The following is a 23,105-nucleotide window of genomic DNA, read 5'->3' as shown; positions in this document are numbered from 1 at the left end:
AAAGAGTCTGATCCTTCTGATGGTATTGATCAGAGGAAGAAGAAGGCTAACAAGCCCAAGAGAAAGCATAAGGAACCCACCAAGCCAGATGCTCCATCTGATGGTGATGATGATGCTCCTCCTCCACCAAAGAAGAAAAAGAAGCAAGTGAGAATAGTGGTGAAGCCTACTCGTGTGGAATCAGCTGTTGAAGACACCAGAGTTGAGGCTCCTGCCAGAGTTACTAGGTCTGCAGTGCGATCATCAAGTAAGTCTGCTGTTACAGATACTGATGATGATTTAAATTCACTTGATGCACTCCCTATTTCTGCACTTCTTAATCGAACTGCCACCCCACTCACTCCTATTCCAGAGTCTCAACTAGCTGAACAAACCACTTCTCCACCCACTTCACCTAGATCTTCATTTTTCCAACTTTCTCATGAAGAAGCTCCTCTTTGGAACATGCTTCAGACGCCAAGACCCTCTGAACCTACCTCACCCATAACCATTCAATACAACCCACAAGCATCTGAACCCATTATCTTAGAACAATCTGGACCTGAACCCAGAACCTCTGATCACTCTGTCCCCAGAGCATCAGATCGTCAGGTTCGCAAAACAACTGATACATAAACCACAACTCCCTGTCCCTCTGTATCATTTCCCACAAATGTTGCTGACTCTTCACCCTCAAATAATTCTGAATCCCTTCGTAAATTTGACCAAATTAGGAAAGAAAAGGAGTCTGCCATTCCTGAGTACTACCATACTGTGCCTAGCCCAAGGAGATACTCTGGACCTAGACCAGAACGTCTAGTTGACCCAGATCATCCTATACAAGTTGTTCCTCTGAATGCAGCTGACCCTTCATCTCAACCCATCAAACCAAAACCTGTTCAACCAGAACCAGAAAAATCAGTATCTAACCATTCCTCCGTTAGATCTCCAAATCCTGAGGTTGAAATCTCTCAGCCTAACCTTGAGATCAACACTTCAAATGTCCAAACTTTAGATGTTGGCTCTCCTCAAGGTGCTTCTGAAGCCAATAGAAGCAACCACCCTACCTCTCCTGAAACCAATCTCTCTGTTGTTCCCTATACATATTGATAAGCCAATTTGCAAGTATACAAATTTGCCCGAAGTAATATAAAAGATATCGTACCCAAGGGATTGTGTTCAATTGTTGATTCAAACTAATTCTATGATTTAGAGAATAAAAGTAAATACGATTGGGGTGGTTTGATTCAGTTGTTCAATTTCGCAGAAATAAACTAAAGCAATTAAAAAGATTTTTTAATTTATATGAGAAAGATAGCACCTGAGTATAGTTTCACCAATTTAATTTATGTCTTAAACAAAACAGTGTTTGTATGAAATTGAGAGTCCTCTCTATGGTGATTTAGCCTATATTCTTACTTTCTAAATTAATAGCTAAGCAAGACTTTCAATTCAATTACTACGTCTGTATTACGAGCACCTAGACCCTTGAATTGAAGATTAAAATTTCATATACTAGCCACCACTATTAGATTCTACTCTTATTCCTAAGCAGTAGGGAAGGTCTAATAAATTCGCTCCCGTGGTTCCTTAATTCTTAATATAACTTTCGTTCCTATAAGAATTAGTAAAAAGCTCGCATCGATTCAAGCACAAATTAACTGAAACGAATACATAGATTGAAAACTCAATAGTCATACAAAGTACTGAAATATTAAGACATAAAAATAAAAAGGATTCACACCTCAAGTGCTAAAAAGAGGGAGTTAGCCTAACATGGCCATAAAAATTACAAGGAAGGAGAAGAAGAACCTTTGACCGTCGTGTCTCCCTCCTTCTCTATTCACGCCGTTTCTGCTTTTTCTCCCGTCCCCTATATCTGTTGCTGTAGCCTGTACCCTAATATATATATCCTTCCTAACGCTACAGCAACCTCTGTTATATATCCTTTTGCTCTTTTTGTTTTCAAATCACGTGACTTGTGCATCAGACTAGCTAAAACAAACTATATTTTACTTATGCCATGTGTCAGCAAGCAATTGGTCCTAGCTTTAAGGTTGAAATCTATTGTGTCACGAACTACGGCCTTATGGTGGACCTTCAGCATGATTGAGCCATGTGTCAACGAGCGGAACAGCAGCCGTCCATCTCCGCTTGTGCACTGTAATTTCCATGGACCATCAGTAACATATTAGCTCCCCTTTATTAATCCGAAAATCCTAATAAAAATATAATAAAAATCATAAAAATTATAGAAAAATACTAAAAACACATAAATAATAATAAAATACATGAAATAATCCTAAGGTGGCCTAAAATGATCTAAATAATATATTAAAAAGCATGCAAATAAACTAGAAAAATAGTCTTAAATCCCGGGTCATCACACCACTATACCCAACGACAGCTTGTCCTCAAGCGAAAACTTAAGGTTGCTTGTCCTCAAGCTCAAGAAAACAGTTCAAAGTAAGATGCTAGTATACATATTTTCACAAAAGATACATGAGATGAGTTCCTCAAAATAGTTCATGCAGAGAATCAAGCTTTAAAAACTGAGTAACCTTTAGTAAGTGCAAACAAGAATTATAGAAAATACCAAGATGTGGGGTTTCACATTTTATTCCTAATTCCCCAACCCCATATTGAGAATCCACTAATGATGGCCAACAGTCTTATTTTAGTATGAGCACACACATGTTCTTTCCTTTTCAACTTAGCTTTGTCTCAACCCTTCACAGTTATTACCAACTCAGGGCGAAATTATTTTCTTTTATTTAACAATGTCAGAATATGATTGGGGGTATGCTCAGTGGTGCAAATACTTCCCATTCCCTTACTCACATTCTTTCACTATTTTTTAATTTTTAACACTTTAGCTTTACTCTCACATGTGTGCCCCTTTTTTAACCTCACAGCCAAAAAGAGTGTAGACTCAATATAAAGATTAAAAGGAAAACTACATATTTTATGCATTATTCCCACTAACTTGGAATCTTAATAATCTTACTGCACTTCCCCAAAACTCACTCAAGTCTCTATCACCTAACTCTCCACATGTTCCACAAGTTTCACTCACACTCATGCATCAAACAGTTTTTAATATAACAACTAGCATCAAACTCGGAATAAATATTCAAAACACCAACAAGAATTAATCAAGCACAAAAGTGTGAATACCAAGAATCTAAGACATGTGCAAAACCAGTGTGTGCAACTAAATAACTAAATTCTAAATGCATGTTCATAAAATTAAATGAGAGATGAGTGGTTTAGTAAAACTCCCTGTACTCATGTTGGGTGCAAAACATGATAACACCAAGACTTTGTCAGCTGGGCTCTCCAGCTCAAGTAATTCCTGTAAAATCTCTAGTCCTTGCAAAAATGAGCACACAAATCAAAATACCACAACATAACCCAATTAATTCAATGAGACACTATGACTCAACATAAAACAAATACTCAAACTAAAAGGGAAATCTTTTTGGTTTTTTATACTTGGGTTGTCTCCCAAAAAGCACAATTTTATAGTCTTTGTTAGACTCTCCTCCCTATTCAGTTGGGAGGGTCAGGCTGCAGAATTTTCTTCCCTTTGAATATCTCTCCCCCATGGTAGAGTTTCAACCTCTTTCCATTGACAGTGAAATTATACTTTGAGGTTGGGTTCTTAATCTCAACAACACCATGGGGAGAGATCTTAGTAACCACATACGGTCCTGACCAGCGGGGCTTGAACTTACCAGGGAGCCATCTTAACCTGGAGCTATACAATAACACTTGTTCCCCAGGCTCAAACTCTCGCTCGGTCCAACATAAGGCAAATTTAAACTTTCTCAAAATTCCTAATGATTTCTCTTTCTGTAGAGGAGAAAGAGAACTACTTAAGATCACTGGTTGTACCTCTCTGATCGAGGCCGTACCCGATACAAATAATTAAATTAGAAAACTGTAGTAAACTAGGAAGTGACTCCTAGGTCGTTTCCCAAGGATTATCGTTTCAACAAAGACTCAATATTAATACTAACAAACGCACACACACTGGGGGGGGTTTTGTGATTCAGTTTAAAAATACTAACAGAAAGTAAAAGCAGATTAATATGATAAGTAAAGACGGACGAATCCCTTTGTTCAGTATATCGCTGCTCAATCACGGGTATCTAAGGATCAATTCTTGTTATTAGTTTCCTAGTTCGTGAGAATTAATTAACTAAGCGATAACTAATTCACAGATTCCTAAACTAAGCGATTAAGAATCCTTTACGCCCTAATGTGAACTAAGCGAACATACATCATCTTCTAATTCGTGAACCTAAGGAATTAAGCAAACCTAAGCCAGAATTAGGGATGAAGAAAACTAATCAGTTGAATTCTATTAAGTACTATACCTCAAGAGCACGATATACTTTGCAAAGGAATTCGTTCGAAGAAAATTAGCCTTCCATGGATGGGGCGAATTCAACAATTATTTTGGAGAAGAGAATAGGGATTAAAAGCATAAACCCTAGCAGAACTCTAATAATTACTGAAATTCGAAATTGCATAAAATAATAATGTAGAAGGTCAAGGTTTTTGTTTCTCTCAGCACAAACCCTTAAATAGGAGCTGAGATCACAAATCCTAATCAAAATCAAATCCTAAAAGATATCAAAATCAAATCCTAATCCTAACAAATCCTAAAGATAGAGTTTTAAAATAACAGCCTAAATAAGTTTGAATCTGAAAGATATCAAACTTAATTTATTCCGAAATTAAATCCTAATATTTCCTAAAATACAATCTTCACTCCAGCACAATCAAATCTTCATTCCGCAATTCCCCAAAATGCCCTTGACGTCAAATAAAACCTGAAAATAAGAATAAACGTAATTAGACCAAATAATAGAAATCTCTGTCAAGCAAGGTCAATTAATTACGAATAATCATTAATAATGACAAATTAAGGCTATATAAAATGGGTAAAATATTGCTCATCACTCTCCCTCCTCAAGATAAGCATATTTGAGGGTAGGAGGAAGAGGTTTCAGTTCCAATTTTTCAGATTTAATCGGAGTTTCCTCATCTCTTTTTAATTCTCCTCTGCAAACATTCTTAAGCGAGAGAGATGAGACTAACTCCAGTTGATTCACAGTTTCAATTATCGTTCCAGTATCACATTTAGGGAGGACAACAGGCTCAAGTCCTTCCATGATCACAGCTTCCAAAGAGTCTTTCATAGAAATTCTCTTAAATTCCTCACAACCAAACTCATCCACTACCTCAACACTAAAGACACTCTCATCATTCTTATGTTTCAATGACTCAAAGACATTAAACCTCACTTTCTCTTCTCCTACTTTCAAAGAGAGAATTCCCTTCCTTACATTGATTTTTGCATTACCTGTTGCTAGAAAGGGTCTTCCTAGGATGAGAGGTATTCTAGCATCTTCTTCCATATCTAATATGACAAAATCCACAAGAAAAATAAATTTATCTACCTTAACTAGAACATCCTCTACAATCCCGTAAGGAGTTTTGAGTGACCTGTCAGCTAGTTGTAGGTTGATCATGGTGGGAGTGACCTCTCCTAAACCCAACCTCTTAAACATTGTGAGAGGCATCAAATTAATGCTTGCTCCTAAATCACATAGAGCCTTAGCAGTAGGAAGACCTTCAATTTCCACAGGAAGTGTGAAGCTTCCAGGATCTTTCATTTTTTGTGAAAGTTTCCTCTGCAAGATAGCACTACACTCCTCACTCATCATTATGGTCTCATTTACCTCACTCAGCTTTATTTTCCTAGAGAGTATTTCTTTCATGAATTTAGAATATGCAGGCATCTGTTCCAAAGCTTCAGAAAATGGAATATTTATTTGTAACTTTTTGAAAACCTCAAGAAATTTAGAAAATTGCTTTTCTAAATTCTTTTTCACTAAAGCTTTTGGAAAAGGTACCTTGCAACAACTCTTGTCATTGGGGAAAGTGGTTCTCTCTTTATCTTTCTTTTCTTTGAATTTATCATTATTTGTTTTCTTCGCACTCACTTCCCTACTCTCTTCCTTAGATTTTTCTACTTCCTCACCCCTCTTTTCTACTATCTTTCTTTCAGCATCTTTCAAAATTTTACCACTCCTAGTAGTTATAGCAGAAATATTAGCTTGATTCTCAATAGTGTCAGAGGGTAACTTACCTGGACTCCTTTCTGAAAGCTGTTTTGCAATCTGACCCATTTGATTCTCCAAATTCCTGAGGGAAGCCTCATGATTTTTGTTGGTATTTCTGGTTTCAGTCATGAAAGATTCAGTGGTTTGAGATAGTTGCCCCACAATGTCTTCCAAGCTCCTCCTCCCAGAGTTCTGATCCTGTTGAGGTTGTTGCCTCTCATCCTGATATTGGCTCCTTTGTTGATTGGAGTACTGCTTAGAATTTCCTTGTTGTTCATATCCATCTTGATTTCTGTAAGACAAACTAGGATGATTCGCCCAACTGGGGTTGTATGTACCAGTAGGAGGATCATGCCTAGAGCTTCTCAGATACTTGATCTCTTCATCCATTGCCTCCTTCTCAGTGTTCATCTTGCGATCATCCATCCTCTTGAACATGGCATCCATTTTATCTGAAAGTGCCTTGCTAGACGCCATTACATTATCATATGCCTGAATTTCATTGACACTGCCCCTGTTGCGTCTATCATTATTAGAGTGAGCTTCCCTTTCAGCCAGATTGTTGATGATTTCTAGAGAATCCTTAGTTGACAGATGATCAAAAGCTCCATTCTTGCCTGCAAGGTCCAACATGACTCTTGTATTACTTTTGAGAGCTGCATAGAACCTATCTACCTGTGTTGATTCTTTCAAATTGTGGCCTGGACACTTTCTAAGAAGTCCCTTAAACCTTTCCCATACATCATAAAGATTCTCAGATTCCATTTGATAGAAAGTATTGATGTCATGCTTCAGTTGCCTCATGCGAGAGCTAGGGAAAAACTTTTCTGAGAACTTCTTGGCTATATCATCCTAAGAAGTTATGCTCTGTCGAGGTTGAGCCCTCAACCACTCTTCAGCAGCATCCCTCAAAGAGTAGGGGAAGAGTGTTAGTCTGACATCATCCAGACTTACTTGATCAGATACCACAGGGGACACCTGCATAGTGAAACGATCCATGTGAGCATATGGATCCTCCAGTACGCTTCCTCCGAATTGATTCTGTGCTATTGAATGCATTATGTGCGGTGGAATTTTGAAACCTCTTGGTAGGCCTGTTGGTTTGACAATGCTTCCCTCAAATCTGAAACTGATTTGAGGTGCATTAAGGTCTTTCAGTGATCTCCCGGCCTCCAATGCAGCTTCATTCTCCTGATTCTGAGTCAAACGAGCCTGTAGTTCAGCTTCCATACGCTCATTAAATTCTGCATTTAATTGAGCACGAAGTCGTGCCTCCATCTCAGCTGGTGACTCTGTAGCCATGGTACTTGCAACCTTTTCTCTTGCTTTTTCTCTTCTTCGTTGGGATCTGTTCTTGCGAGCAGTCTTCTCGATCTCAGGATCAAAAAGTAGAGAATTTGGATCTACCGTACCTCGCATACACTTGAGCAAACAAATTAAGAGCACCAATTTAAAAGCAAACAAATATTTTTTTATTTTTTTTGAATAAAATAAATTAAAAGCAAAGCTCTAAAAAATAAAAACTAGCTTAAATCAATAAAATAAAGACAATCCCCGGCAACGGCGCCAAAAACTTGATAAGCCAATTTGCAAGTATACAAATTTGCCCGAAGTAATATAAAAGATATCGTACCCAAGGGAATGTGTTCAATTGTTGATTCAAACTAATTCTATGATTTAGAGAATAAAAGTAAATACGATTGGGGTGGTTTGATTCAGTTGTTCAATTTCGCAGAAATAAACTAAAGCAATTAAAAAGATTTTTTAATTTATATGAGAAAGATAGCACCTGAGTATAGTTTCACCAATTTAATTTATGTCTTAAACAAAACAGTGTTTGTATGAAATTGAGAGTCCTCTCTATGGTGATTTAGCCTATATTCTTACTTTCTAAATTAATAGCTAAGCAAGACTTTCAATTCAATTACTACGTCTGTATTACGAGCACCTAGACCCTTGAATTGAAGATTAAAATTTCATATACTAGCCACCACTATTAGATTCTACTCTTATTCCTAAGCAGTAGGGAAGGTCTAATAAATTCGCTCCCGTGGTTCCTTAATTCTTAATATAACTTTCGTTCCTATAAGAATTAGTAAAAAGCTCGCATCGATTCAAGCACAAATTAACTGAAACGAATACATAGATTGAAAACTCAATAGTCATACAAAGTACTGAAATATTAAGACATAAAAATAAAAAGGATTCACACCTCAAGTGCTAAAAAGAGGGAGTTAGCCTAACATGGCCATAAAAATTACAAGGAAGGAGAAGAAGAACCTTTGACCGTCGTGTCTCCCTCCTTCTCTATTCACGCCGTTTCTGCTTTTTCTCCCGTCCCCTATATCTGTTGCTGTAGCCTGTACCCTAATATATATATCCTTCCTAACGCTACAGCAACCTCTGTTATATATCCTTTTGCTCTTTTTGTTTTCAAATCACGTGACTTGTGCATCAGACTAGCTAAAACAAACTATATTTTACTTATGCCATGTGTCAGCAAGCAATTGGTCCTAGCTTTAAGGTTGAAATCTATTGTGTCACGAACTACGGCCTTATGGTGGACCTTCAGCATGATTGAGCCATGTGTCAACGAGCGGAACAGCAGCCGTCCATCTCCGCTTGTGCACTGTAATTTCCATGGACCATCAGTAACATATTAGCTCCCCTTTATTAATCCGAAAATCCTAATAAAAATATAATAAAAATCATAAAAATTATAGAAAAATACTAAAAACACATAAATAATAATAAAATACATGAAATAATCCTAAGGTGGCCTAAAATGACTAAAATGATCTAAATAATATATTAAAAAGCATGCAAATAAACTAGGAAAATAGTCTTAAATCCCGGGTCATCACATATCTCAAGCCAAACTCCCTTCTTGAGTGCATTAGTGTGTTTAATCATGAAGCATCATTGATGGTTCGCAATGTGCAAGGTCACTCTGACCTCTCTGAGAACCCTGACTCTGTTGCTGAAGAATGGGAATCATTGATGGTTCGCAATGTGCAAGGATCATCTGTGTGATTGGCTAATTGCTCAAGTTCCGACTATGATGAGTCATCTCACAGCTGAAAGGGATCAGAGGATTGAAGCTGCTAGGTAGCGTTTCAACAGAAGATTAGCTCTATGTGAACAACAGCTAAGGGTTGAGTTATTTGAAGCTATTGAAGAAGCAAGAAAGAAGAAAGAACAAGTAGAAGAAGCTGCTCGTCTTGAAGCTGAACGAATTGAAAACGCTAAGTTAGAAGCTCTGAAAGAAGCTGAAAGGCTACAGGCTGAAGCTGATGCTCTCAGAAGTCAAGCTCTTGCACCAGTGCTTTTCACAAATGCTGCTTCACAGTCTGCTCAAGTTCCTCACTTTGATCAAGCTACAACGTCTGCTCCACCTCAGTCAGACTCAAGGATTGACATCATTGAAAAAAGGCTTGATTCTCATGAAGTTCTCCTTCAGAGTTTGAAAGAAATGTGCACGGAACTTCTACGGCGGACACCTAAACCCTAGCTTTAGGAACTCTCTTTTCTTCTATATTTCTTTATCTATATTATTTGTTTTCTCTTGAACCATTTTGTTTCTATTTTCCTTTCTTCAGTTATCGTTTTCATTATGTGTTGCATAATATTTGTTCATCATCAAATTTATTTTCACTCATACACATTAACTAACAAACAAACCTTTTTATTCATTAATAAGAAACTTCATACAATGCATTGCTACAATTAAAAGGGAGGATTTTTCCTCAACTCTCTACATTGCCTACGCATCGCTGCCTTCTCAAGCTCCAGACGATGCTGCCTATGCTCTAAGAGGACTAAGCTCTGGCGCAGCTCCTGCCTCTCAGGACCCTCCGCCACCGTCTCCAGTGCCGCCTCTGTTGCTCTGATTTCCTCATACAACTCCTGCTCCTTCTGGAAGCAAATTTGCATTTCTTCCATGACTCTAAGGAAGCTTATGTGGATGTTGTCCATTTCTGGACTCAGACTCATGCCTATTAGCCGGTTTGTCAAGCTATAGACGCTCGGTTCTTCTGGATGGCGAACATTGATGAAGAGATCTTCATCGAAGGCTTTCTTCCTCAACTGCTCGATGCATGCTATGAACGATGCCATTGCTCTTTTAAGTTCAAGAAAATGAGATGTGAAGACTGATATGGTTTAACTGCTACTTATAAGCTAAGTTCAGTCTACAGAAGTTAATGTTGAAGCTGTTTCTCGAGGATAAGTTATTGGTAACTGAAGCTTCTCTTTACTCCCGTGGCCGGTGGTAAATGTTCTGCATATGCATTAACTCATTTCATTAATTCACTAATTTCTTTTTAATCATTATTTTTATTCTTTCTCCATCTTTTTAAAACTTAGACCTTCTCTAAGGGGGAGTACCTTGTACTTCAAACTAAGTTTTTCACACCCCAAGTTTTTTGCTTATGACAAAAAGGGGGAGTATAACCCAGTTTTTGATGTGTAAGCTGTGTTAGTGTGATTTCTTTTTCTTTTGGAGAATTTAAGAGTTCCACCTTTATGACCATAGATGTGTCACTGGGCAAATACAAGGAATACATTTCACTTCCTCTGAAGTGATATCAGTTTGACTCTGATACCCTATTCGTGACTCTGAATACTTATGCGCTCTGATTATTCCAATTCATCTATGTCATACGTTTTCACTCTGAACTCTTATATTTTTTAGCTCAGAATCTAGATATTACTAACGTTTTCATTAAGTCTTAGATTCAAGGGGAGCTAAACTCAGAATCAAGCAGTGACTTGAATTCAGAATTAGCAAAATAAACCATTCACATCAGGATAAGTCTAATTCTATTTCTCTAAACTCTGAGTGAATTCAGTTTATTGTTTAAGAATTGTTCATCAAAATACTTAGTTTTGTCATCATCAAAAAGGGGGAGATTGTAAGATCAAGTTTTGATCTAGTAGTACAACTCTATGTTTTGATGATTACAAGTTAACCTTTTAGTATGAACAATTATGGTACTCCAACATGTTTTCTGAGTGTGCTCTTAACAGGCTCTGACCTTGACACAATCTCACACAAATCAGAAGCACTGTGCTTAAAGAGTGACCCTAGCAACGCTTTCGCAATCTCTATGTTCAATCTGAACAGTAGAAAAGCTTCAGAAGATCTGAAGTTAATCAAGCTCTGATAAGGACTCAGCTCACTTGAAGTTCTGATGATCCAGACGTTCTGACAACCCAGAAACTCTGAAGGCTCAGAAGTTCTGATGGTGTAGAAGACTCTGAAGATCCAGAAGCTGTAGAGTGAAGACTCTGAAGTCCAGAAACAAACTGGCTCGGAAGACCAAGTACTTATCCTCTGAGTTCAGAATCAGAAGGTACAACGGTCAGAGGATCCATGCTTCCCTCTGACTCTGATCAACAAGCTTCACAAGTTCCAACACGAAGCGCTCCTCTGATCAGAAGTCAAACGAGGTTAAAGGTCAAGTCACTATCTAAAGTACAAAAGCAATTGTACTATCCTGACGACCTAACCTAACATTCTCAGCCACAGTAGAAGCTGGAAATTCCAGAACTGCCCTCCAACGGTAGCATTCCCATGCAACGTTAAAACCCTAATCCTTGGAGTATAAATAGAGGCTGAAGATTGAAAGATGCGGCTGGAAGAGTCACACACGCGCAAGCTATATTAAAATCTTCTAAGCATTCTTTCTTCATTAAATTCATTATGTTTACTACAAGCTTTTCAGAAGCAATCTCTTTGTAAACAAGAATTCTTAAACAGTTGTTTAGTTTACCTTTAGGAGATCAAGGTTGATTGGATCCTAGAGAAGACTAAGAGAGTGAATCTTAGTGTGAGCTAAGTCAGTGTATTGTTAGTCACTTGTAGGTTTCAAGTGCAGTTGTAACAATTATCTGATTAGTGGATTGCCTTCATTCTAAGAAGGAAGAAATCACCTTAACGGGTGGACTGGACTAGCTTGAGTGATTCATCAAGTGAACCAGGATAAAATCCTTGTGTGCTTTTCTATCTCTTATCTTAAGCACCCTACTTGTGTCTCGAAAGATTTGCTAAAAACTTAAGGTGGAAGTTTTATTCTGAAAACGTTATTCAAACCCCCCTTTCTACCGTTTTTCATACCTTCACTGTTCATAGCATCATGTTGTAGTTCATATTTCTTTAGAAACTATGGAAATTGGAAGGGGGAAATTGTTTCGCAATGATCCTTTCTGTGTTTTTATCTTTCTATGCGTTAGTGTTATCCTGTAGGACAGAGAAAAGAAATTGTGTGTTCAATTGGAACATGAAAGGAGTTTGGAACAAGAACATATGAGGTTTGATTCACTCAACCCCAGTTTTTCTTCAATCACATCTCCAATCACATTTTCGTCTTGTTTTTCGGTTTTAGCACAATTGTAGGTAAAATATCATGTTGTTAGTAACTTGAAACTCTTGGTTCAAAGTTGTGGTGTTATTAGTGTTACGTTTAATTTGGCTTTGGAATCCCATCAAAGCAAATGCAATCACCTTTTAAACAGAATAAACCATACTTACTATTTTGGTTTAAATAACCACCAACATTGTGTTTGCGTAAGGTGTTTATGTATACAACTAGACACGCCCTAAACACTAGTGTTCATATGCTTATATTATGATATCATTTGAATTTGAATGCAGTTTAGGTAACTAAATTGCACAACAAGTAAACTATATTTCCAGCAAGCTTTTCTTAAATTCATCACTAGTCAAAAGGAGACATAAATGCAATGTTGGTGGGCATTGAGCAAATGAAGTATTGATTGTCTGCTTTTACATGGTTAATTACATACAAAGTATTGGTTACCGGTTGCCCTATATGGTGACCACCACGCCTGATATAATTAACAAACAAAGAAAAAGTCAACAATACCAAGTTCCAAGAATCAAATCAAGAGTCCATAGAGCGCTATGCCTATTATTTTGATTAGTCAACACAAGATACATTTGATTCACCTCACGCGTATTCGGCGCCAACGAGTGAAAAGCAGTAAAAACATTCACATATGTTTGTCTCAATCTCCCTCCTCAAGTAATGATTAGTTTCCTTTTCAAATCTGCAATAGCTCAGTATATATAGACTTAAGAGGAAGCGGCACAGCAGTTAGGAACAGTGTAACAGTCGTTATTGGAAGATAAACAGTTTAAACATTCGAAAATAGACGTTATATAAATACTTTTGGAAAAATATAATCAATATAATTTATGGCATAGCGGTTTGGTACCCTGCTAATACCGTCGGTTTGAAGGTTCGAACCCGCCTCATGTCATTTTCATTCACAATGTACTTTATTTTTCACAAACAACCATTATTTTTGTCGTGGTTACCAAATAGTACAAATACATAACCCAAATACAACATAAGAATCACTAAATAATAGAAAACAACTAAAATAGTTGACTAATCAACATAATAGGCATAGCGCTCTATGGACTCTTGATTTAATTCTTGGAACTTGGTATTGTTGACTTTTTGGTCACCATATAGGGCAACCGGTAACCAACACTTTGTATGTAATTAACCATGTGAAAGCAGACAATCAATACTTCATTTGCTCAATGCCCACCAACATTGCATTTATGTCTCCTTTTGACTAGTGATGAATTTAAGAAAAGCTTGCTGGAAATATAGTTTACTTGTTGTGCAATTTAGTTACCTAAACTGCATTCAAATTCAAATGATATCATAATATAAGCATATGAACACTAGTGTTTAGGGCGTGTCTAGTTGTATACATAAACACCTTACGTAAACACTGAAGGTATGAAAAACGGTAGAAAGGGGGGGTTTGAATAACGTTTTCAGTATAAGACTTCCACCTTAAAGATTTTGACAAATCTTTCGAGAACTTAAGTGCTAAAGATAAGAGATAGAAAAGCACACAAGGATTTTATCCTGGTTCACTTGATAAATCACTCAAGCTACTCCAGTCCACCCGTTAAGGTGATTTCTTCCTTCTTAGAATGAAGGCAATCCACTAATCAGGTAAGAGTTACAACTGCACTTCAAACCTACAAGTGACTAACAATTACACTGACTTAGCTCACACTAAGATTCACTCTCTTAGTCTTCTCTAGGATCCGATCAACCTTGATCTCCTAAAGGAACTAAACAAACTGTTTATCAAAGAATTGTTTACAAGAGAATTGCTTCTAAAAAGCTAATAGTAAACTCAATGAATTTCAGATGAAAGAAAGCTTAGAAGAATTTAAGTTTGTCTTGCGCGTATGTGAATGCTTCTAGCCGTTTCTTTCAGTCTTCAGCCTCTTTATATACTCCAAGGATTAGGGTTGAGCGTTGCATGGGAAATGCTACCGTTGGAGGGCAGTTCTGGAAAATCCAGCTTCTGCTGTGTCTGAGACTGTTAGGTAGGTCGTCAGGAAGGTACAGTTGCTTTTGTACTTGGATAGCGACTTGACCTTTAAACCTAGGAGACTTCTGATCAGGGGAATGCTTCATATTGGAACTTGTGAAGCCGGTTGATCAGAGTCAGAGGGAAAGCCCAGATCCTCTGACCATTGTTTCTTCTGATTCTGAACTTAGAGGGAAGAACATGGTCTTCAGAGTATCTTGCTTCTGGACATCAGAGTTTCCACTATTCAGCTTCTGGATCTTCAGAGTCTTCTACACCATCAGAATATCTGAGCCTTCAGTGTTTCTTGGTTATCAGACTTTCTGGATCTTCAGAGCTTCTAGTGACTGAGTCCACATCAGAGTTTGTATAACTTCAGAACTTCTGAAGCTTTTCCACTGTTCATACTGAACATGGTGAATGCGAAAGCGTTGCTTGGGTTGCTCTTTATACACAGTGCTTCTGATTTGTGTGAGATTGAGTTGAGGTCAGAGCCTGTAAATAGCACACTCAGAAAAACACGTTAGAGTACCACAATTGTTCATATCAAAAGGTTAACTTGTAATCATCAAAACATAGAGTTGTACTACTAGATCAAAACTTGATCTTACAATCTCCCCCTTTTTGATGATGACAAAACTAAGATTTTGATGAACAACTCTTAAACATTAAACTGAATTCACTCAGAGTTTAGAGATATAGAATAGGACTTATCCTGATGTGAATAGTTTATCTTGCTCATTCTGAATTCAAGTCACTGCTTGATTCTGAGCTTAGCTCCCCCTGAATCTAATACTTGATGAAAACGTTAGTAAAGTCTAGATTCTGAGCTGAATGATATAAGAGTTCAGAGTGAAAAACTTATGACATAGATGAAAATCGAGTAATCAGAGCGCATAAGTAATCAGAGTCACGGACAAGGTATCAGAGTCTTGGGTATCAGAGTCAACTTAGAATCACTTCAGAAGAAGTGAAATGTATTCCTTGTATTTGCCCAGTGACACATCTATGGTCATGAAGGTGGAACTCTTAAATTCTCCAAAAGAAAAATAAATCACACTAACACATCTTACACATCAAAAACTGGGTTTACTCCCCCTTTTTGGCATAAGCAAAAAGCTTGGGGTGTGAAAAACTTAGCTTGAAGTACAAGGTACTCCCCCTTAGAGAAGGTCTAAGTTTAAAGGAAATGAAAACGATGCAAGAATCAGAGTTAGGCGAAATAAATAGAAGAGTTAATGCAAGAGAAGAACGTTTACCACCGGTCAAGGGAGTAAAGAGAAGGGTCAGTTACCAAGAACTTAACCTCGAGAAACTGTAGGAGCATTAACTTTCAGAGAGAAAGTGAAGCCTATATAAAGCGTTGGAGAGAAGGTAAGCTTCACACCTCGAACAATTTTCAGTAAGGAAAAAAATGGCATCATACATCGTAGCACTAGAAGAGCTGAGGAAGAAGGCCTTCGAGGAGGACTTGTTCCTTAACATCAGACATCCAGAGGGTACAACGACCATCTCGGAGCTAACACGGACACTGCTGGAGGAGGACCTGCGTCCAGAGTTGAAGAGAGACCTGAGGGAATTTCTTGCCTTCGTTGAGGAGGTGCAAGAACTCAGCCGGCTTGAACTCAAGCTGCTGGAAGAAAAAGAGAGTTTGGAAGAGAAGCTCAAGACTGCAGAAGAGATTCTGGAGAGGGATGAGCTAAACGACAGGCTCAACAACATCCAGCATGCACTGGAGCGTCTGGAGAAGGATAGGTCAGAGCAGCGCCAGGAGTGCAGAAGAATGAGGAGGGATCCTCCATTCTAGACTTTAGGGAAAGAATGTATGATGTAAACATAAAGAGATTATGAATAAAAAGAATTTTGCAAACACATGTGACAAAAAAAATATATAGATATGCATAGATAATCACACACGAACAAAGTAGAATAATTAAATAAAAAGAAACAGAGTTTAACAAAAATAAAACAACGTTAAAGAAAAAGAAAAACGAAGAGATCCTAAAACTATGGTTTATCAGTTCGACGCAGAAGTTCCATCATCATGTGCTTCATTTCAATTAGCATGGATTCATGAGTGTCAAGACGCTGTTCCATGATGTCGAGTCTGGATGAGCTTGACTGAGTAGAACCGGAAGGAACATTCTGAGCAGCTTGAGGATCTGGAATGGAAGCAGAAGCAGCAGGAGTAAACACTACTGGTGCAAGTGCTTGGCATCTAAGAGCTTCAGCCTCAGCTTCAAGTCGTTCTGCCTCTAATCTGGCTTGTTCAGCTTGAGCTGCTGCTTGACGTGCAGCTTCTTCTGCTTGAGCTTTCTTTCTCTTGGCTTCTTCAATAGCTTCAAGAAGCTTATGTCTCTGTTCTTGTTCATGAAGAGCCACCCTTCTAGCAAACCTTTGCTTTGCAGCCTCAATCCTCTGACTTCCCTCTGCATGCAGGAGCTGCATCATAATTGGAACTTGAGCCACCAGCCAAGTGCCCAGAGTGTTCCACTCATCAGCCACACGTTCAGCATTCTCACTGAGGTCAGTCTGACCGTGCACATTGCGTAGCCTCAAAGAGGCTTCATGATAGAAAATATTGATGCACTCAGAGAGAGATGTGGGTCGGAGGTGAGTATAAGGAATTATGGAGAGGTTGGTTTCAGGAGAGGCTGGGTGATTGCTGCTGTGGGCTTCAGAGGCACCTTGTGGAGAGCCAATGTTAAACATTTGAGCATTGGGTTCAGAGGTTCCAAGGTGAGGTTCTGAAGTTTCAACCAGAGGATGAGGTGATCTAACCGAGGATTGGTTAGACACAGATTGTTTTGGTTCAGGTTCTGGTTGAATAGGCTCTTGTTGGTCAGGGGCAGGGTGAGCTTGTTGAGACAAAGGGTCTGCCTCATGTAAAGGATTGGCCAAGATAGGTTCATCTGGGTCAACTAGACGTTCAGGTCTAGGGCCAGGATATCTCCTAGGGCTTGGACAAGTGAGATAATACTCTTCTAAGGTAGACACCTTTTCTTTTCTGACCTCCATGAATTTTCTAATGGATTCAGAGTTATTGGAGGGAGAAGAGTCAGCAACATTGGTTGGGAAGGATACAGGTGTATAGGCTGTGGAAGAGTCTGTATCAGTAGTTCTGGGAGCCAGACGTTCTGATGCTCTTGGGACAGAGTGATCAGAGGTTCTGGGTCCAGGTTCTGTTTGGGTAGGCTCTGGTTGTGCATGAATGATGGGTTCAGAAGTTAATGGGTTGTACGGGATGGTAATGGGAGAGGTTGGTTCTTCTGACCTAGAGGGTTGGTTCTGGAGCAAATTCCAGAGAGGTGCTTCAGTAGGGGAAGGTTGAAAGAACGAAGACCTTGGGGAATGTGGTGGAGAGGTGGTTTGTGCAGCTGGTTGGGATTCAGGAATAGGAGTAAGGGGATTTGAAGAGTGTTTGAGCATGGCAGATATGGGGAGTGCATCAAATAAATTCAAATCATCATCAGAAGCAATTGCAGACTTACTTGTAAGTGCTGATGATCTTGTCACTCTGGCAGGAGGTTCAGTCCTTCTGACCACTTCAGCAGCTGGTTCCACCCGAGTAGGCTTCACCACGATTCTGACCTGCTTCTTCTTCTTCTTAGGAGGACCATCCTCATTATCACCATCATCACCATCATCAGGCTTGCTGGTTTCATCTTGCTTTCTCTTGAGTTGACCAGCCTTCTTCTTTTTGATCAGAGGGACATCTGATTCCTCAGAAGATTCTTCTAGGATCATCTTCCTCTGAACTTTCTTCTTGGGAGGAGAAGGAAACTCTGGACCTGGCGGCAGTCTGCTGAAGAAGTCATCGAGATCAATTTCGAATCCTTGAGCCCTTAGGTCTTCAACATAGCACCTAATGGCGTCAGGATTGTCTGCCTGAGTCCACAGAGGGTAGTCATTCAGAGGCATCCTTCTACTTCTGATCTCAGAAGATGTGTCTTCATGGGCAGGAGCAATCTTCTTCTTGATTAGGCCCATCTTCTTTAGAGAGTTTGCCGTGAAGACATCACTGACAATGGTGGTCAGATCCTCTGTGCATCCAGCATTTATCAGATCTTGAACGAGGCCACTCTCAATGAAGAGATCAGACAAAAGTCTCCCGAAGGGAATATACTTGATCGCAGACTTGATGGAGGCAGTGGTACGAGACTTCCGGATACATTCCTTCAAGTAGGAGAACAGGAAGTAGGGAAGGCAGATCTTCTTCTGGTCTTGGATGAAGAACAACATCACCTTCTGGTTGAAGTTGATGTAGTCTGGGGAACTGCCCTTTGGTCTCTGGTTTATGCAGTGGAGCAGGATCTTGTGCCAGATTCTGAGCTTAGGATGAAGGTCCATCACCTTGTAATTCGTCTTGCCCGGTTTGTAATTGGTGTACAGGGCCTGGTTGATTGTATCCTTGGTGCTGGGTTTCAGCTTCGATTCCGTGAGTTGGAAACGATACCCAAAAGCAGTGTCTGCACCCAGCAAGTTCACGAAAGACTTCTCTGTGATGATGATCTTTCTTCCAAGAATGTGAGATACCACCTGAGTATCATCGCAGTCGGCGTGCTTCCAGAATTCCTTGATCAGTTTATCATACACCGGTCCTCGAAGTCTGTTGAAGTAATTTCCCCAACCTTGAACTTGGACTTCAGGACGAAGATCATACCCATTTGTAGCCAGGTTGTCGAGGTCGAATCTCCATTCTGCCAGGACTTGAAGTTCCTCAGGAACATATACGCAGTGAACGGCACAGCCCCGTTCTGCAATTGGAATAATCTGCTCTTGAGCTTGACCTTGATCTGGTGTCGGATTCTCAGGGCCCCTTTGACCCGTTGCTAGACCAACTACCATGTGAGGGAACTGGGTTGCATCTGCAGTAGTTCTTCTGGTTTGACTCACCATTTTTGAAGCGGTTGAAGGTTTGAGGTAGAAGATGAAGGTTGAAGGATGAAGAGAGATCGAGAGAGAAATCGAGGATAAGCGGTTTCAAAAAGCAGAGAGAGAGAGTAAAAACCGGAAGTGAAAGAGATCGTGTGTGTATAGTGGGTTTTGACAAATAACCGTTGTTGATTCAAAAAGCACTTTAAGATCAACGGTTGAAAATTAAAGATAGATAGTAACAGTAAATACACAAATCACACACAGGAGAGAAGCACATCTACACGCAATCATAACAGACTGTCACACGGGCACAAGGAACTATGCATCAGAAATGTTGACACACGTGTTGCTGTCTCAGCTTCAGAGTCAGTACCAGTGGGTACACACACTCTGATTGAGTTACCTTCTGGACTAGACATCTTCTGATCAAGAAGTATCATAGTCAGAGGTTCTGATCCATCTTCACTCTGGACAAAAGTCCATGTTTAGATTTTTCAGAATAAAATTAAATCTATCCTCTGCTAAGGGCTTTGTAAAGATATCTGCCCATTGATGGTCAGTATCAACAAACTTCAGAAGAAGTACGCCCTTCTGTACATAATCTCTAATAAAGTGATACTTTACCTCAATGTGCTTTGCCCTTGAATGCAAGATAGGATTCTTACTCAATGAGATTGCAGCAGTGTTATCACAATAGATTGGGATATTGCTCTCAAGGATCTGATAATCCTCCAGCTGATGTTTCATCCAGAGCATCTGAGTGCTGCATATTGCTGCTGAGATATATTCTGCCTCTGCAGTTGATAGTGCAATGGTTGATTGCCTCTTGCTTGCCCATGAGACTAGATTGCTTCCCAGAAATTGACAATTTCCAGAAGTACTTTTTCTCTCTGTTCTATCTCCAGCATAATCAGCATCACAGTAACCTGAAAGCTTATACTCTGATGTTTTCTTATACATCAAGCCAAGGTTAGTGGTGCCTTTCAGATACCTTAGGATCCTCTTAACAGCAGTTAAGTGGGTTTCCCTTGGATCTGATTGGAAACGAGCACATAAATGAACACTAAATAGTATGTCTGGCCTAGATGCAGTTAAGTATAGAAGTGAACCTATCATGCCACGATAGAGCTTCTGACATACTTTACCACTTTTATCTTCTTTCTCCAGAATGCATGTAGGATGCATTGGAGTCTTGGCCACTGTAGATTCCAGCATATTGAACTTCTTCAGAAGTTCTTTAGTGTACTTGCTCTGATGGATATATGTTCCTTCTGGTGTTTGATCAACTTGTATTCCCAGAAAGTACTTTAATTCTCCCATCATACTCATCTCAAATTCAGCCTGCATCATCTCAGAAAATTCTTTGCATAGAGATTGATTAGCAGAACCAAATATAATATCATCAACATAAATTTGCACAATTAAGATATCATCTTTATAAGTCTTGCAAAAAAGAGTTGTATCTACTTTACCCCTTACAAACTCATTCTCCAGAAGGAATGAGCTAAGTCTCTCATACCATGCTCTGGGAGCTTGCTTCAGACCGTAGAGTGATTTCTTCAATTTGAACACATGGTCTGGTTTCTTCTCATCTTCAAAACCTGGGGGTTGATGAACATAGACTTCCTCTGAGATATAACCATTTAGGAAGGCACTCTTCACGTCCATCTGATGTAGAACTATGTTGTGATTTACTGAGAAAGAGATCAACAGTCTGATTGCCTCCAGTCTTGCTACTGGAGCAAATGTTTCAGTGTAGTCTATTCCTTCCTGCTGGCTGTAGCCTTGAGCAACTAGCCTTGCCTTGTTTCTGACTACATCTCCTTTCTCATTCAGCTTGTTTCTGAATACCCATTTCGTTCCAATAACATGGACATTCTCAGGCTTCTTCACTAAGCTCCAAACATCGTTCTTGGAGAATTGATTCAATTCTTCTTCCATGGCCAGAATCCAATCCTTGTCCTGAAGAGCTTCATCTATGGACTTGGGTTCAATTAAGGACACCAATCCTTTCAGACTGAGCAAGGTCTCTTCAGAGGGTCTGAAGGCAGATCTGGTTCTGACTGGTTCGTCTTTGTTGCCCAAAATCAATTCCTTAGGGTGAGCTGCAGTGATTCTGCTCTTCTTCAGAGTTTGTGAGTTAGAGGGACCAGCTTCTTCCTCTGGTTCATCTTCCTCTGGCTCAACTTCCTCTGGAGCTTTGCCTTTGTCAGAAACATTAATGCTTAAATCTGCAAACTTTTCAACTAGCTTTGACTGGTCAGAGTCAAGCTTATCGTCAAATCTAACATGAATAGATTCTTCAATAGTCTTAGCATCAGTATTATAAAATCTAAAACCTTTAGATCTCTCAGAGTAACCGAGTAATAGACACTTAGAAGACTTAGCATCAAATTTATGCAATCTATCCTTAGTATTGAGAACATAACAAACACCGCCAAAAGGATGAAAATAAGAAATGTTGGGTTTTATGTTCTTCCACAATTCATAAGGAGTCTTATTCAGAATTGGTCTCACAGAGATTCTGTTCTGAATGTAACATGCTGTATTTACTGCCTCTGCCCAAAAGTGCTTAGCCATGCCAGTTTCTTGGAGCATGGTTCTAGCCATCTCCTGAAGAGTTCTGTTCTTCCTCTCAACAACACCATTTTGTTGAGGAGTTCTGGGACAAGAGAAATCATGTGCAATTCCATAGGAATCAAACAGACTCTCAAACTTGTCATTCTCAAACTCTCCACCATGGTCACTTCTGACACGCACAATCCTACAAGCCTTCTCGTTTTGCACTTGAGCAATGAAGGTAGAGAACACAGCATGAGACTCATCCTTGCGGGTTAGAAACTTTACCCATGTCCAGCGGCTATAGTCATCAACGATAACCATCCCATATCTCTTGCCACCTATAGACTCAGTTTTCACTGGTCCAAAAAGGTCGATATGCAGAAGTTCTAACGGCCTTGAGGTTGAGACAACATTCTTTGCCTTGAAAGGGACTTTTGTGAATTTGCCTTTCTGACATGCTTCACGAAGAGCGTCTGAAGCGAACTTCAGATTGGGTAAGCCCCTGACAAGGTTTAGCTTGCTCAGCTGAGAAATCTTTCTCATACTGGCATGCCCTAACCGTCTATGCCATACCCACTGCTCTTCATTAATAGACAGAAGGCACTTTACATTCTGAGCCTCCAACTCAGATAATCTGATCTTATAAATGTTGTTCTTCCTCTTGCTGTTAAACAGAACAGAGCCATCGATTTGACTTACAGCCCGGCAGGACTTTTGATTGAATATAACATCATAACCCTTGTCAGCTAATTGACTTATAGACAATAAGTTATGTGTTAAGCCGTCTACCAATAACACATTATCAATGCATGGACTACTATCTACACAAATAGTACCAGTACCAACAATTTTACCCTTTTCATTTCCTCCAAAGCCAACTTCGCCTCCAGGCTTAAGTTTCAGCTCTCGGAACATACGCCTTTCTCCCGTCATGTGACGCGAGCATCCACTGTCCAGATACCATGATTGGTGTTTCAGTGGAGTTATCAAGGATATCTGCAACATAGATAATCTTGTCCTTAGGTACCCACTTTCTGGGTCCTCTCTTGTTAGTTACCTCAGAGGTTCTGATCACCTTGGGTGTCTCAACATGATATTTTAAAGGAATATTTGCATGATATTTAGTCATAGAGAAAGATCCCTTTTTAAGAGGGTTTTTAGCAACTTTAGCAGGTACAGAAT

The 23,105-nt window shown here is 39.3% G+C and overlaps 1 protein-coding gene across 1 annotated transcript; it reads right to left on the bottom strand.

Annotated features, from left to right (window-relative positions):
- Positions 1–4,946: 4,946 nt before the first annotated feature.
- Positions 4,947–6,881, bottom strand: LOC130735128 (uncharacterized). The gene has a single exon (XM_057587229.1). The coding sequence runs from the start codon at positions 6,879–6,881 to the stop codon at positions 4,947–4,949; it is 1,935 nt and encodes a 644-aa protein (XP_057443212.1).
- Between the last annotated feature and the right edge of the window lie 16,224 nt (positions 6,882–23,105).

Source organism: Lotus japonicus, chromosome 2 (genome assembly GCF_012489685.1).
Source record: "Lotus japonicus ecotype B-129 chromosome 2, LjGifu_v1.2".
NCBI classification, from domain to species: Eukaryota; Viridiplantae; Streptophyta; class Magnoliopsida; order Fabales; family Fabaceae; genus Lotus; species Lotus japonicus.
Note: the sequence above shows the minus strand (reverse complement) of the source record. Positions and strands in the feature narration are given on the sequence as shown.